We start from the raw sequence: 15768 nt of genomic DNA, 5'->3' as shown, positions 1-15768 counted from the left end.
GGTCACAGGGCGCGGTGAGCTCTCTCTATCGCGATGGCAGAGTCCGAGAGTGACGGGACCAAGTGCAGAAACAAGCGTCGGAGGTATGGTTCCAGTTCGGAGGCTGAGACAGATTCAGGGACATTGCGGATGCGTAAGTTGTTCCGTCTCTCGCGATTTTCGCCATCCTCAATTTTATCCTTGAGGAGTTCCAACTCGCTGGATAGGTAGCTCATGTCCTCGCCCACTTGCTTGTGGAAATTTTGTTGGTGGTCCTCCCGTGATTCCAGCGCGGTTGTGCGGGTGTCCAGAGCCGCCATATCAGATTTTAATTCTCCGATCGCTGACTGAAGAGCTGTCGTGAAGGAGCTCTTAAGGTCTGATATCATATTCTGAAGGGATTTAATGTCCGCCTTAGTGGAGGGTGCATCTGTATGATCCATGATGGGAGTGGACATCGGTGAGGATGGGAATGAAGTTTCAGTCGGTTTTTCCCGGCGTGAGAAGTGGTGTAAAATATCTTGTGAAGCTCCTGATTTTTTTGCTCTGGTGTTTGCTCTGCTCATAATATCTGGAGAGATTAAAACGTCCGTTTAAGGAGTGGAAACAAGATTGATCCACCGGGATGTTACGTGTTCAACAGTTGATCCGGGTGAGGGGGAAGTCAGGCATCTGTGTTTTTACATCATTTAAAGGACCTAGGTCCTAATTATCTATTAAAACAGTGAGAGGGGTCCACAGGAGAGCATCCTGAAATGCCACACACCTTTCCGTGAATATATGAGAAGTAGTGTAAGGAAGGGGCGGTGCATAACACACCGATCCGTAAAAAAATGAAGTGTGGCACAGAGTGTAGATAGTAAGTAGTTAATAGCAGCAGCTGCAGTGTTGAGGTTCTGGTTTAAATCACTGCTGATGTGGGGTGTTCGTTCCCCCACAAGTCCAGCAGGGGCAGCACTGAGCAGAGGAGAGGAACCTGTCCTGCCTCCTCCAAGATGGCCACCGTCCACCGAGCTCAGAGTATTCTTCTACGGGCCCTCTCGGGCTATTTAATCGGGGGTCCCGAGGTCTTCTTGTCCCCCCAGCGCCCTCCGCCAGCCCCCCTTGATGTTTTGCCGCGGACAGTGGGCTTCTCCCAGCGGTGCAGTGTCTGCTTACCGCCGGACGCCACAACCAATATGGCCGCCGCCACCGGGTCTCCGCACCTCAGCTCGGTCCTGCAGCTCCAGGGGCACCTGCAAGTTTCTCTGCACCCCGGCCGGGTCACTGCAGGTGAGGGGTGTGCCGCGGATCTGTCCGTGCAGCGGTGGGCGGCTCCTGAGCTTCGTCCGATTTCGGATGGGGGTGATGTGAAATTGAGGCCCCGGCTTCACCACTGGGGGAAGGCCGCAACCCGCAAGCACAGGCCAGGCCCGTGCTCCGGCTCCGCAGCTCCCTCCCCAGATATACAGAATAGTAAGGGCTGCTGTGGGAAACTGTTAGGGAGAGATAGGCAGGTGTAGGGCTGTGGAAAGGGGTTATACTAGTGTGTTTCAGCAGGAGCTCCCCAGGGACACGTCTTCCCAGTTAGGACACAAGCTCCGCCCCCAGAAAGGGGTCTTTTTGAGTGGTTGTAGGGTGACGAGTCCCTTACACCCACAGCATAAGAACAGGATATAGTGAGTGTGCAGATACCCAACCTCTTTATTTATATAAAGAAAAGAAATCCAAGGTCACTTTCCCTAATTCCCACGAGCTTAATACTCTCTTTGAAGGGATGTGGGTGAATCCCGAAAATACATTTTGTATTCCCAAGAGAATTCCGATAGCTCATCCTTTCCCGGTGGAGGACAGGAAAAAATGGGAGTCACCCTCTGTGTTAGACAGTGCTCTGTCCAGGTTGACAAAGAAGGTAATTCTCCCTGCACCTGGCACGGCTTCACTAAAGGAGCCAGCAGACCGCAAAATGGAGACTACATTAAAATACATTAATGTTGCCAATGGTATGCTGCTCAGGCCCACAATTGCTTGCCCGTGGGTGAGTCGCGCTATTGAAAAATGGTCAGAAAGCGTGTCATCAGAAATTGACACGATTGATAAAGATGAGATACTCCTTAAGTTAGGGAATATCAAAGACGCTGCCGCATACAGGGCCGGTTCTGGCGCTCTGTGCGCCCCGGGCGGCAATAGGGGGCGTGGCTTTGTAAGGGGGCGTGGTCATTTACGCCCCCTGTACAGACTGAAATGATGTGCGGTGCGCGATGATGTCATCGCGCACCGCACAGCAAAGGTCCTCTCCACGAAGGGAAACTAGACGCGTAGCGTCTAGTTCCCTTCGTGGAGGGGACCTTTGCTGTGCGGTGCGCGATGACATCATCACGCACCGCACAGTAAAGGACCTCTCCACGAAGGGAAACTAGACGCGTACGCGTCTAGTTTCCCTTCACAGCGGCCAGCGGCAGCGGGGGGCACACAGCAGCAGCGGATCTTGCCCTGGTGCGGCGCCCTCCGGATGGCGGCGCCCCGGGCAAAAGTCCTGCTTGCCCGTGGCAAGATCCGCTACTGGCCGCATACATGCTAGAAGTGATGAAAGATATTGGACTCTTGAGTTCACAAGCCGCTACCATGGCAGTATCGGCTCGGCGGGCGTTGTGGATTCGCCAGTGGAACGCGGATGCAGATTCCAAAAGAAATATGGAGGCTCTCTCATATAAAGGTGAGGCCTTATTTGGCGATGGACTGGATGCGTTAGTCTCGGCGGCTACCGCAGGTAAGTCGACATTTTTGCCCTCTGCGCCTGCAACGGCAAAAAAGACATATCACCCGCACATGCAGTCCTTTCGGCCCAATAACTACAAAAAAGCGAGAGGTTCCCCCTTCTTTGCAGGTAGGGGAAGGGGAAAGGGACAGAAGTCCACAGAGGCTCCAGGTTCCCAGGAGCAGAAGTCTGCCCCTACTTCAGCATGACGCTGGGGCTCCTTTGCGGGAGGCCGCTCGGGTGGGGGCACGTCTCAAACTGTTCAGCCAAGGTTGGATTCTGTCTGGCCTGGACCCAGGGGTACAATCTGGAGTTTCAAGACGTCCCCCCATGCCGATTTTTCAAATCGACCTTGCCAGCTTCTCTTCCGGAAAGGGAAGCAGTAACAGCGGCAATCCAAAAATTATGTCAGGATCAGGTTATAGTCCTGGTACCTTTGTCACAACAAGTTCCGAAGCCAGACGACTCGGTCAGACCGATCCTAAACCTAAAAAATCAGAATCTCTACTTGAAAGTGATTCAAGTTCAAAATGGAATCACTAAGGGCAGTGATTTCCAGTCTGGAGGAGGGGGACTACATGGTGTCTGTAGACATAAAGGATGCTTACCTGCAGGTTCCTATTTATCCTCCTCACCAGGCTCATCTGAGATTTGCGTTTCAGGATTGCCATTATCAATTCCAGACGTACCTTTTCAGTCTCTCCACGGCGCCGAGGGTATTCACCAATGTGATGGCGGAGATGATGGTTCTCCTGAGTCAAAAAGGAGTCAATATAATTCCTTATCTAGACGATCTCCTGATAAAGGCGAGATCCAGGGAGCAGTTGTTACAAAACATCACACTCTCCCTGTCAATACGCCATCAACACCAGTGGGACCTGTTGGACAAGTGGTCGGGATCCCACCTACACATGCACCGGAAGATAATCCTGTCGTCAAAAGCCAGGATTTCGCTCCTGTGGTGGCTACACAGTTCTTACCTACTAGAGGGAAGCAGGTTTGGAATTCAGGATTGGGTCCTGGTAACCACGGATGCAAGTCTACAAGGCTGGGGAGCTGTCACTCAGGGGGAAAAAACTTCCAAGGAAAATGGTCAAGTCAGGAAGCCTGCCTTCACATAAACGTGCTGGAATGGAGAGCCATTTACAACGGCCTTCAACAAGCGGTACATCTTCTTCAAGATCATCCCGTGCAGATCCAGTCGGACAATGTAACAGCAGCCGCATACATAAACAGGCAGAAAGCAGAGCGGCAATGGCAGAGGTGACTAAGATCCTCCTCTGGACAGAAAGACATGCAAGTGCTCTGTTGGCAATTTTAATTCCGGAAGTAGACAACTGGATAGCAGACTTCCTCAGCAGACACTATCTCTATCCAGGAGAGTGGGGCCTCCACCAAGAAGTCTTCGCAGAGGTGACAAGTCTTTGGGGAGTTCCTCAAGTAGACATGATGGCATCTCGTCTCACCAAGAAGCTTCAGAAATATTGTTCCAGGTCGAGAGAACCTCAAGCAATAGCAGTGGATGCGCTAGTGACCCAGTGGGTATTCCGGTCAGTGTATGTCTTCCCTTCACTTCCGCTGATCCCAAAAGTTCTCAGGACCATAAGAAGAGCAAGGGTTCGAGCAATCTTCATTTCCCCAGACTGGCCAAGGAGGGCTTGGTACCCAGATCTTCAATCCCCACCCTTATTCAGACCAGGAAAGGAGTAACGTCGAAACATTTCCACCGTATTTGGAGGAAATATGTGTCTTGGTGTGAATCCCAGAAGGCTCCTACGGAAGAGTTTCAGTTGGGACGTTTTTCTCCATTTTCTGCAGGCTGGTGTGGAGGCGGACCTCCGATTGGGGTCAATCAAGGTCCAGATTTCGGCCTTGTCAGTGTTCTTCCAAAAACAATTGGCCTCTCTTCCAGAGGTTCAGACCTTCGTGAAAAGGGTTTCTGCACATCCAGCCTCCATTTGTGCCTCCAGTGGCACCATGGGACCTTAACGTGGGTGGCAGTTCCTTCAATCGGATTGGTTTAAGCCTCTACAAGAGATAGAGTTGAAGTTTCTCACTTGGAAAGTGGTGATGCTTTTGGCATTGACATCCGCACGGCGGGTGTCTAATTTAGGGGCCTTGTCCCACAAGAGCCCTTACCTGATCTTCCATGAAGATAGGGCAGAGTTGAGAACTCGTTAACATTTCTCTTACGTCCTAGAGGATGCTGGGGACTCCGTAAGGACCATGGGGTATAGACGGGCTCCGCAGGAGACATGGGCACTATAAAGAACTTTAGAATGGGTGTGCACTGGCTCCTCCCTCTATGCCCCTCCTCCTCCAGTTAGATCCTGTGCCCAGAGGAGATTGGGTGCATTACAGGGGAGCTCTCCTGAGTTTCTCTGATAAAGAATTTTGTTAGGTTTTTTATTTTCAGGGAGCACTGCTGGCAACAGGCTCCCTGCATCGTGGGACTGAGGAGAGAGAAGCAGACCTACTTAAGTGATAGGCTCTGCTTCTTAGGCTACTGGATACCATTAGCTCCAGAAGGAGTCGGTACGCAGGTCTCCCCTCGCTGTTCGTCCCGGAGCCGCGCCGCCGTCCTCCTCGCAGAGCCGGAAGATAGAAGCCGGGTGAGTATAAGAAGAAAAGAAGACTTCAAGGCGGCAGAAGACTTCAGATCTTCACTGAGGTAAGCGCGCAGCGTTACCGCTGCGCGCCATTGCTCCCACACACTACACACACTAGCGGGCACTGATGGGTGCAGGGCGCAGGGGGGCGCCCTGGGCAGCAATAAAAACCTCTAATTCTGGCATTATAAGGTTAGACACTGTGGAGGCAGTAATTCTATAAATCCCCCTCCAGTTTTGTGATAATTTGAGCGGGACCGAAGCCTGCCACTGGAGGGGGCGGAGCTTGGTCCCTCAGCACTAACCAGCGCCATTTTCTCCAGAAGCTGGCTCCCTGGTCTCTCCCCTGTTGAACACGGTGACACAGGGCCGAAAAGAGGAGGGGGGGGGGGGGCACTTGTAAGGCGCAGTGAGTGTATTAACACAGTGATTAATGTAAAAGCGCTATTATCTGGGAGTTTATTTTCCAGTGTCAGTTGGCGCTGGGTGTGTGCTGGCATACTCTCTCTCTGTCTCTCCAAAGGGCCTTATTGGGGAACTGTCTCCTTATAACTATATCCCTGTGTGTGTGGGGGTGTCGGTACGAGTGTGTCGGCATGTCTGAGGCGGAAGGCTCAGCTAAGGAGGAGGTGGAGCAGATGATTGGTGTGTCTCCGTCGGCAACGCAGACTCATGATTGGATGTACATGTGTAATGTTTTAAATGCAAATGTGACCTTATTTCATAAGAGATTTGGCAAAGCAGAGTCCAGGGAAAAAGCAGGGAGTCAATCCACGGCTTCAACGGGGTCACCGGGCCCCTCTGGGTCTCAAAAAACGTCCCCTATCCCAAATAGCAGACACTGATACCGACACGGATTCTGACTCCAGTGTCGACTACGATGATGTGAAGTTACACCCAAGGGTGGCCAAAAGTATTCATTATATGATTATGGCAATAAAAGATGTTTTGCATATCACAGATGACCCCTCGGTCCCTGACACGAGGGTGCGCATGTATAAGGAAAAGAAACCTGAGGTAACCTTTCCCCCATTCCATGAGCTTAACGAATGAAAAAGCCTGGGAAACTCCAGATAAAAAACTGCAGATTCCCAAAAGGATTTATGGCGTATCCTTTCCCTGCACAGGACAGGGTACGTTGGGAATCCTCTCCCAGGGTGGACAAGGCTTTAACACGCCTGTCCAAGAAGGTGGCGCTACCGTCTCCGGACACGGCAGCCCTCAAGGATCCTGCTAATCGCAGACAAGAAACTACTTTAAAGTCTATTTATGCACATACAGGTGCTTTGCTCAGACCGGCAATAGCATCGGCATGGGTGTGTAGTGCAGTTGCAGCTTGGACAGATACCTTGTCAGCTGACCTTGATACCCTAGACAGGGATACCATTTTATTGACCTTGGGCCACATTAATGACGCAGTCTTATATATGAGGGATGCTCAAAGAGACGTTGGGCTGCTGGGTTCGAGAGCCAACGCCATGGCGATTTCTGCTAGACGAGCCCTGTGGACCCATCAGTGGATGGGTGATGCCGACTCAAAGAAGCATATGGAGGTTTTGCCATACAAGGGTGAAGTTTTATTTGGGGAAGGTCTCGCGGACCTGGTTGCTACAGCTACCGTGAGTAAATCTACCTTTTTGCCTTTTGTTCCCCCACAGCAAAAGAAAACTCCACAATATCAGATGCAGTCCTTTTGGTCGCATAAGTCCAGAAGAGGTCGGGGCTCATCTTTCCTCGCCAGAGGTAAGGGTAGAGGAAAGAGAGCACCTGCTCTGGCTAGTTCCCAGGAGCAGAAGTCCTCCCCGGCTTCTACTAAATCCACCGCATGACGCTGGGCCTCCACTGAGGGAGTCCGCACCGGTGGGGGCACGTCTTCGACTCTTCAGCCAGGTCTGGGTTCTGTCAGACGTGGATCCTTGGGCGATGGATATTGTTATCCCAAGGATACAAACTGGAATTTGAAGACGTGCTCCCCTCGCCGATTTTTCAAGTCGGCCTTGCCAGCTTCTTCCCCAGAGAGGGAAGTAGTGTTAGCTGCAATTCAAAAGCTGTGTCAACAGCAAGTGATTGTCAAGGTTCCCCTAGTCCAACAGGGAAAAGGGTTCTATTCGACCCTGTTCATGGTCCCGAAGCCGGATGGTTCGGTCAGACCCATTTTAAATCTAAAATCCCTAAACCTGTACTTGAAAAAGTTCAAATCCAAGATGGAATCGCTCCGGGCTGTGATCTCCAGTCTGGAAGGGGGGGATTTTATGGTGTCACTCGACATAAAGGATGCATACCTTCATGTCCCCATATATCCTCCTCATCAGGCGTACCTGAGATTCGCTGTACGGGACTGTCATTACCAGTTTCAGACGTTGCCATTTGGGCTTTCCACGGCCCCGAGGATTTTCACCAAGGTGATGGCGGAGATGATGGTGCTCTTGCGCAGGCAGGGAGTCACAATTATCCCATACTTGGATGATCTCCTGATAAAAGCAAGATCGAGAGATCAATTGCAGAAGAGCGTGTCGCTCTCCCTGAGAGTGCTACAACAACACAGTTGGATTCTCAATCTGCCAAAGTCACAATTGATTCCAACAACTCGACTATCATTCCTAGGCATGATTCTGGACATGGAACAGAAGAGGGTTTTTCTCCCGATGGAAAAAGCCCAGGACCTCCAGAACATGGTCAGAGACTTGCTAAAACCAAAAAGAGTGTCTGTTCATCAATGCACTCGAGTTCTGGGGAAAATGGTGGCAGCCTACGAGGCCATTCCCTTCGGCAGGTTTCATGCAAGGACGTTTCAGTGGGACCTCCTGGACAAGTGGTCAGGGTCCCATCTACTAATACATCACAAGATAAACCTGTCCCCCCGGGCCAGGGTGTATCTCCTGTGGTGGCTGCAAAGTGCTCAGTTTCTGGAGGGTCGCAGGTTCGGCATTCAAGACTGGGTTCTGGTGACCACGGACGCGAGCCTCCGAGGATGGGGAGCAGTCACACAAGGAAGAAATTTTCAGGGGCTGTGGTCAAGCCAGGAGGCTTGTCTACACATCAACGTACTGGAATTGAGGGCCATATACAACAGACTACGACAAGCGGAGAATCTTCCGGTTCTGATTCAATCAGACAACGTCACAGCCGTGGCTCATGTAAACCGCCAAGGCGGGACAAGGAGCAGAGTGGCAATGGCGGAAGCCACCAAGATTCTTCGCTGGGCGGAAAATCACGTAAGCGCTCTGTCAGCGATCTTCATTCCGGGAGTGGACAACTGGGAAGCAGACTTCCTCAGCAGACACGATCTCCATCCAGGAGAGTGGGGACTTGATCAAGACGTTTTTACAGAGATAACAAGTCTTTGGGGAATTCCTCACATAGACATGATGGCGTCATGCCTCAACAAGAAGCTTCGGAGGTATTGTGCCAGGTCAAGGGACCCTCAAGCAGTAGCGGTGGACGCCCTGGTGACACCTTGGGTGTTTCAGCCGGTCTATGTGTTCCCCCCCTCTTCCTCTCATCTCAAAGATATTGAGAATCATAAGACAAAAAAGAGTGAAAACAATCCTCATTGTTCCAGATTGGCCTCGAAGGGCCTGGTATTCAGATCTTCAGGAGATGCTCACAGAAGATCCGTGGCCTCTTCCTATCAGGGAGGACCTGTTGCAACAGGGGCCCTGCGTGTTCCAAGACTTACCGTGGTTACGTTTGACGGCATGGCGGTTAAACACCGAATCCTAGCTGGGAAAGGTATTCCGGAGGAAGTCATCCCTACTCTGATAAAGGCTAGGAAGGAGGTGACGGCGAAACATTATCACCGTATCTGGAGGAAGTATGTATCTTGGTGTGAAGCCAAGAATGCTTCTACGGAAGATTCCCATCTGGGCCGTTTTCTACACTTTCTACAGACAGGAGTGGATATGGGCCTAAAATTAGGCTCTATTAAGGTACAGATTTCGGCCCTGTCTATTTCCTTTCAAAAGGAATTGGCTTCTCTCCCAGAAGTCCAGACTTTTGTAAAGGGAGTGCTGCACATCCAGCCTCCTTTTGTGCCCCCAGTGGCACCATGGGACCTTAACGTGGTGTTACGGTTCCTGAAGTCTCACTGGTTTGAACCTCTTCAAACGGTTGAATTAAAATTTCTCACATGGAAGGTGGTCATGTTGTTGGCCTTGGCGTCTGCAAGGCGGGTGTCCGAATTAGCGGCCATGTCTCACAAGAGCCCCTATTTGATTTTCCATGTGGATAGAGCAGAGTTGAGGACTCGTCCTCAATTTTTGCCTAAGGTTTTTTTTTTCATTTCATATGAACCAACCTATTGTGGTGCCTGTGGCTACGGGTGACTTGGAGGATTCCAAGTCCCTGGATGTAGTCAGGGCCTTAAAAATCTATGTAGCCAGGACGGCCCGGGTTAGGAAAACAGAAGCACTGTTTGTCCTGTATGCAGCCAACAAAGTTGGCGCTCCTGCTTCGAAGCAGACTATTGCTCGCTGGATCTGTAACACGATTCAGCAGGCTCATTCTACGGCAGGATTGCCGTTACCAAATTCGGTAAAGGCGCATTCCACTAGGAAGGTGGGCTCTCCTTGAGCGGCTGCCCGAAGCGTCTCGGCTTTACAGCTTTGCCGAGCAGCTACCTGGTCGGGTTCAAACACTTTTGCAAAGTTCTATAAGTTTGATACCCTGGCTGATGAGGACCTTGCGTTTGGTCAGTCGGTGCTGCAGAGTCGTCCGCACTCTCCCGCCCGGTCTGGAGCTTTGGTATAAACCCCATGGTCCTTACAGAGTCCCCAGCATCCTCTAGGACGTAAGAGAAAATAAGATTTTAAACCTACCGGTAAATCTTTTTCTCCTAGTCCGTAGAGGATGCTGGGCGCCCGTCCCAGTGCGGACAAAATCTGCAAGGCTTGTATATAGTTGTTACTTACATAAGGGATATGTTACAATTGAGATCAGTCTTTAGCTGATACTGTTTTGTTCATACTGTTAACTGGTTGCATATATTCCAGGTTATACGGTGTGGATGGAGTGGGCTGGTATGAATCTTGCCCTTAGATTAACAAAATCCTTTCCTCGTATTGTCCATCTCCTCTGGGCACAGTTTCTCTAACTGAGGTCTGGAGGAGGGGCATAGAGGGAGGAGCCAGTGCACACCCATTCTAAAGTTCTTTATAGTGCCCATGTCTCCTGCGGAGCCCGTCTATACCCCATGGTCCTTACGGAGTCCCCAGCATCCTCTACGGACTAGGAGAAAAAGATTTACCGGTAGGTTTAAAATCTTATTTTTCTTCAAAAGGTGGTTTCATCTTTCCACATAAACCAACCTATTGTGGTGCCAGTAGTTACTGACACTTTCACTGAGTCAAAGTCTCTAGATGTGGTTAGGGCTTTGAAGATTTATGTCGCTAAAACAGCTCGGATACGGAAAACAGAGTCTTTGTTTGTCCTGTATGCTCCCAACAAGATTGTGTGTCCTGCTTCCAAGCAGACTATTGCGCGTTGGATCAGAGGTACGATTCAGCACGCTCATACTATGGCTGGATTGCCGTTACCGACGTCGGTGAAGGCCCATTCCACTAGGAAGGTGGGATCATCCTGGGTGGCTGCCCGGGGGGTCTCGGCATTGCAACTTTGCCGAGCAGCTACTTGATCGGGGTCAAACACATTTGCAAAATTCTACAAGTTTGACACCTTGGCCGATGAAGACCTCAAGTTCGGTCAATCGGTGCTGCAGGGTCATCCGCACTTTCCCGCCCGTACTGGAGCTTTGGTATAAACCCCATGGTCTGGAAGTGGACCCCAGCATCCTCTAGGACAGTGTTTCCCAACTGCGGTCCTCAAGGCACACAAACAGTCCTGGTTTTAGTGATATCCAGGCTTGAACACAGGTGACTTAATTAGTACCTCAGTTATTTTGATTTAACCATCTGTGCTGAAGCCTGGATATCACTAAAACCTGCACTGTTGGTGTGCCATGAGGACCGCGGTTGGGAATTGCTGCTCTAGGACGTATGAGAAAACTGGATTTTGATACCTACCGGTAAATCCTTTTCTCCTAGTCCGTAGAGGATGCTGGGCGCCCGTCCCAGTGCGTACTTTACCTGCAGTTTAGTTATTAGAGTTACACAAGTTGTGTTAAATTAGTTTCAGCTTGTTGCTGTCATTGATTCATGCCTGTTAGCGTGTGTTCTGTTGAATGCCATGTTGTGTGAGCTGGTATATATCTCACCACTAGTAATCCTTTCCTCGAAATGTTCGTCTCCCTGGGCACAGTTCCTATAACTGAGGTCTGGAGGAGGGGCATAGAGGGAGGAGCCAGTTCACGCCCATTGAAAAGTCTTAAGAGTACCCATGGCTCCTGCGGAACCGTCTATACCCCATGGTCATGAAGTGGACCCCAGCATCCTCTACGGACTAGGAGAAAAGGCTTTACCGGTAGGTATCAAAATTCTGTTTTTCGAGAGATCTGTGCAATAAAGGATCATGTTATTGTGGCTAATAGGATACCCCCCTTAGTCTACTCTTGACAGCATTAACTAGTCCAGTGCTAGAAACAGTTGTGGGTATGGGGGGACCAATTTATCAAGTAATGTGTTCCAGGGCGGGTTGTATATGTTCCCAGGCTGGGAGGAGTAGGTCAGGCGGTATACAGTATGTCACTGGATCCAAGGAGGGAGTGGGGAGGGCAGGCAGTGTACAGTGGTGGCCAAAATTGCGGACACTTTTTGAAATTTGAATGTTTTTCAACTTCGAATGCTTATACAAACTGTTACACATCACGCAGTGCAATGATTCATATAACAAATGAAAGGAAATGTAATGCTGAATTTAACACAATGAACATTGGGGGTAATTCCAAGTTGATCGCAGCAGGAATTTTGTTAGCAGTTGGGCAAAACCATGTGCACTGCAGGGGAGGCAGATTTAACATGTGCAGAGAGAGTTAGATTTGGGTGTGGTGTGTTCAATCTGCAATCTAATTTGCAGTATAAAAAAAAGCAGCCAGTATTTACCCTGCACAGAAACAAAATAACCCACCCAAATCTAACTCTCTCTGCACATGTTATATCTGCCTCCCCTGCAGTGCACATGGTTTTGCCCAACTGCTAACAAAATTCCTGCTGCGATCAACTTGGAATTACCCCCATAGGTCGAATATTTGCATTACAAGGGAAGTTATGCAGTGAAAACAACACTTAGGTTGAAAATCCCTGTGTACTTATGTTACTGTCCTATCAGTTTTTCTTTGGGTATCCCTTATTTTTCAAAACCGAAGCACAGCGACGTGGCATTAAGCCAACCGATGTTTGGAGTTCTTCCTTCTTTATTATGTGGTGCCATTAGACAATTATAGCCTCAATTAATTCTCTTTTATTGGATGAACGCCTCAGATGTACCAGTTTTTTCAAACTGAACCACAAATGTTCTATGGGGTTCAGGTCTGGGCTGTTTCCTGGTAATACCAAAATATTATATTCCCCTTAGGCGCTCCTCGGATCTAACATGTCATATACAGGATATCTTCAATATCACAACCTATATACTGTAGCTTGATGTTCCTCAATAAATGGGAGACAACAAGGATACAGAGGATATAAAAGAAAAAACACACAATAGTGTAGAAGTCCTTTTATGAATTGTGAAGAAAAACTGATTTCAATGCATCACACTCACAAGGTTTTCCAGGAAAAACAAGCACACAGAGTTTTCTTTATAGTACAAATTTTCTCAGGATGGATCCACAAATGGTCAATGATCCACTTTCACCTTTGTCCTAAAGGTATATGTCAGGATACCTCCAACATATGGACAACAAAGAGAAGAAGGCGATAGTGCAATAATCCCTTAAACAAATGGATATTTATTTTTCTACAAATGCACTCACATAATAAAATAAAATAAAAGCATATCACACAGCGTTGTCCCAAATTTCCCCCACAGAAGTCCACACTGGCTGGCTGACAAAGTGATAAAACAGCAGGTGCAGTCAGAGTTCCGGTTACTCACGGCTCCCCTCCAGGTGGAATAGTGAAGGAATAGTAGGATAACGTCAGCGTGCAGGGACAAGTCCGCTTAACGCGTTTCGGTTACTACCTTTTTCAAAAGCGGATAGTCCATCCAAAAAGTCCTCCCCCTTTTAAACCCCACAAACAGCCCAAACAAGTATCAGGTGGTGAGCAATTTTTTCAAACCGCACCGCCTTCCCGTACTTCCGCGATCGTCACTTCCGGCAACTTCCGGTCACGTGATGTCGCGTCTTTGCAGGACTTTCATACGGCTGGTGTGCGCTAACTTCTTCCTCTTGTCTTGCGGGCCAGGATGCATTCCACCAGACGAGATGTCACTTCCGGTCATGTGATACAGAGTGCAGGTGGCATCAAGCATATTAGTGCTGATAAATGGGTTCCGGGGGTCATCATATACTAGCACCAAATACCATTTAGGAGGTAGATAAAAATAAAACATAAAAACAAAAATTAGTCAAAAGTAAAAACAGCAAGTTACACTTATTGTTAAAATAAAGTGCACTACATAGATACAGGAAATATCAATTGATTGTAAAAAAGGAATATGACATTCTAAAAAAGGACTGAATGAATACAAGGCATCCAATAATAAACATACATATAAAACACGGTGAATAAATAAGAGATGATCAATTTAAAAACCACTTCAACTCGAACTCCCCATTTAATCCCTGTGGAACTAATGTCTTCAAATTGAAGATCCACCTCATCTCAGACTTAGCCAACCTAGTTTCAATATTTTTATTTTTCCATGTGCCTTTAATCTGCTCGATTCCCCAGAAGTTCTTAATCTCACATTCTTTTGAATTATGTACTTGTTTAAAGTGCATAGAGAGGGTATGATTTTCCAAACCCTTTCTGATATTATATATATGTTCACATAAGCGGGTTTTTAACATTCTTGTTGTTTTTCCCACATATATAAGGCCGCATTTGCACTCAATAGCGTATATTACATTATTCGTTGTACAAGTGATAAATTGATTAATTTTATAGCAATTTCTTTTGATGTTAATTTCTTTATACTTGGATGTGTTTGTCTTAACAGTTCTACAGACCAAACACGATCCACATCGATGGAACCCACGTACATGCTCACTGCTACGTGTATTCTCAGTAAGGGTACTACTAACCAGCTTATCCTTCAAAGATTTAGATTTTCTATATATGAAAGATGGCCTAGTTGGAATCTTTCCTTTCAAAATGGGATCTTGTTCTAACAATTTCCAATTATTCTTTATAATTGTTTCTACTTTTTTGTGTAAGGAACTATAGCTAGAAACAAATGCCCATTCTATATTCTCCTTATGTTCTTTTTTAGGCTTTTCAACTAAAAGATCACTTCTTGGTATATGTGTAATTCTTTCCTTTGCGGCAACCAGTTTATCTTTCTGATATCCTTTATCCTCAAAGCACTTTGACATTTCTTTCATCTCAAAGCTACAAATCTCTGGGTCAGAGCAGTTACGTTTTACCCTAACAAATTGGCTGAAGGGAATACCCTCCAGCCAGTTGGCATGGTGTTGACTATTTCTCTCTATAAAGGAGTTCGAATCCTTAGGTTTTTTATACATCTTAGTTTCTAAACATGACTCCTTGACATAAATACTAAGATCCAAAAAATGTACCTCATGTTTGCTTACATCAAATGTTAATTTGATATTTCTATCATTAAAATTTAATTGGTCGCAAAAAATCTTCAGACTCTCCTCACTCCCCCTCCATACAAATAAATATCATCGATAAAACGATGCCAGGACACCAGGCCTGCCCCCACCAACTCGTCACTCCATACTGCCACCTCCTCCCTGTAGGACATAAACAAGTTGGCATAACTAGGGGCAAACCTGGTGCCCATGGCAGTGCCCACCTGTTGGAGGTAATAATTTCCATTGAAATAGAAATAATTGTTTTGTAAAATAAACAAAATACTCTCAAGAATGAATTCCTTCATAGGTCCATCAACACTACTTCTTTCCAAAAAATAAGATACTGCTTGTATCCCCAAAGCTGGTTGAATAATAGTATACAGGGTACTCACATCAGCTGTAGATAGGAAGCATTCAGGATCCCAATTTATTGTCTGCAATTTTCTAATAGTATCTCCTGTATCTTTTAAATAATACTTACTTTGAGTTACCATGGGCTGTAAGAAGGAATCAACTAGAGCGGAGAGATTTGATGTTATTCCATTACATCCGGAAATAATTGGTCTGCCCGGGGGGTGGAGTGGGTCCTTATGAACTTTCGGTAATATATATATAGTCGGTACATTAGGTTCTTTAATGTTAATGAACTGATATTCGTCTTTAGAAATGAGTCCTTTTTCTAATGCTCTAGATGTAATATCTTTAAGGGCATCAACGATCTTACATGTTGGATCACATTTGAGGCGTTTGTAAGTATCGCCATCTTTGAGCTGTTTATCAATTTC

At 47.6% G+C, this 15768-nt stretch overlaps 1 protein-coding gene across 4 annotated transcripts in view; it reads left to right on the top strand.

Moving 5' to 3' along the window:
- The first annotated feature begins 967 nt into the window (after positions 1–967).
- Positions 968–15768, top strand: part of LOC134917759 (WD repeat-containing protein 49-like) — a 201136-nt gene continuing 186335 nt past the window's right edge. For 3 of the 4 annotated variants that reach the window (XM_063920313.1, XM_063920311.1, XM_063920312.1), the window contains exon 1: positions 968–1251. In XM_063920313.1, the coding sequence (XP_063776383.1) occupies positions 1087–1251 (165 nt within the window). In that variant the 5' untranslated portion in view covers positions 968–1086. The remainder of the gene's footprint in view (positions 1252–15768) is intronic. The other variant, XM_063920317.1, reaches the window with a different exon arrangement.

The sequence above is a fragment of the Pseudophryne corroboree genome, chromosome 1 (assembly GCF_028390025.1).
Source record: "Pseudophryne corroboree isolate aPseCor3 chromosome 1, aPseCor3.hap2, whole genome shotgun sequence".
NCBI classification, from domain to species: domain Eukaryota; kingdom Metazoa; phylum Chordata; class Amphibia; order Anura; family Myobatrachidae; genus Pseudophryne; species Pseudophryne corroboree.
The sequence above is the reverse complement of the archived record's forward strand: the minus strand, read 5'-3'. Positions and strand labels throughout refer to the sequence as shown.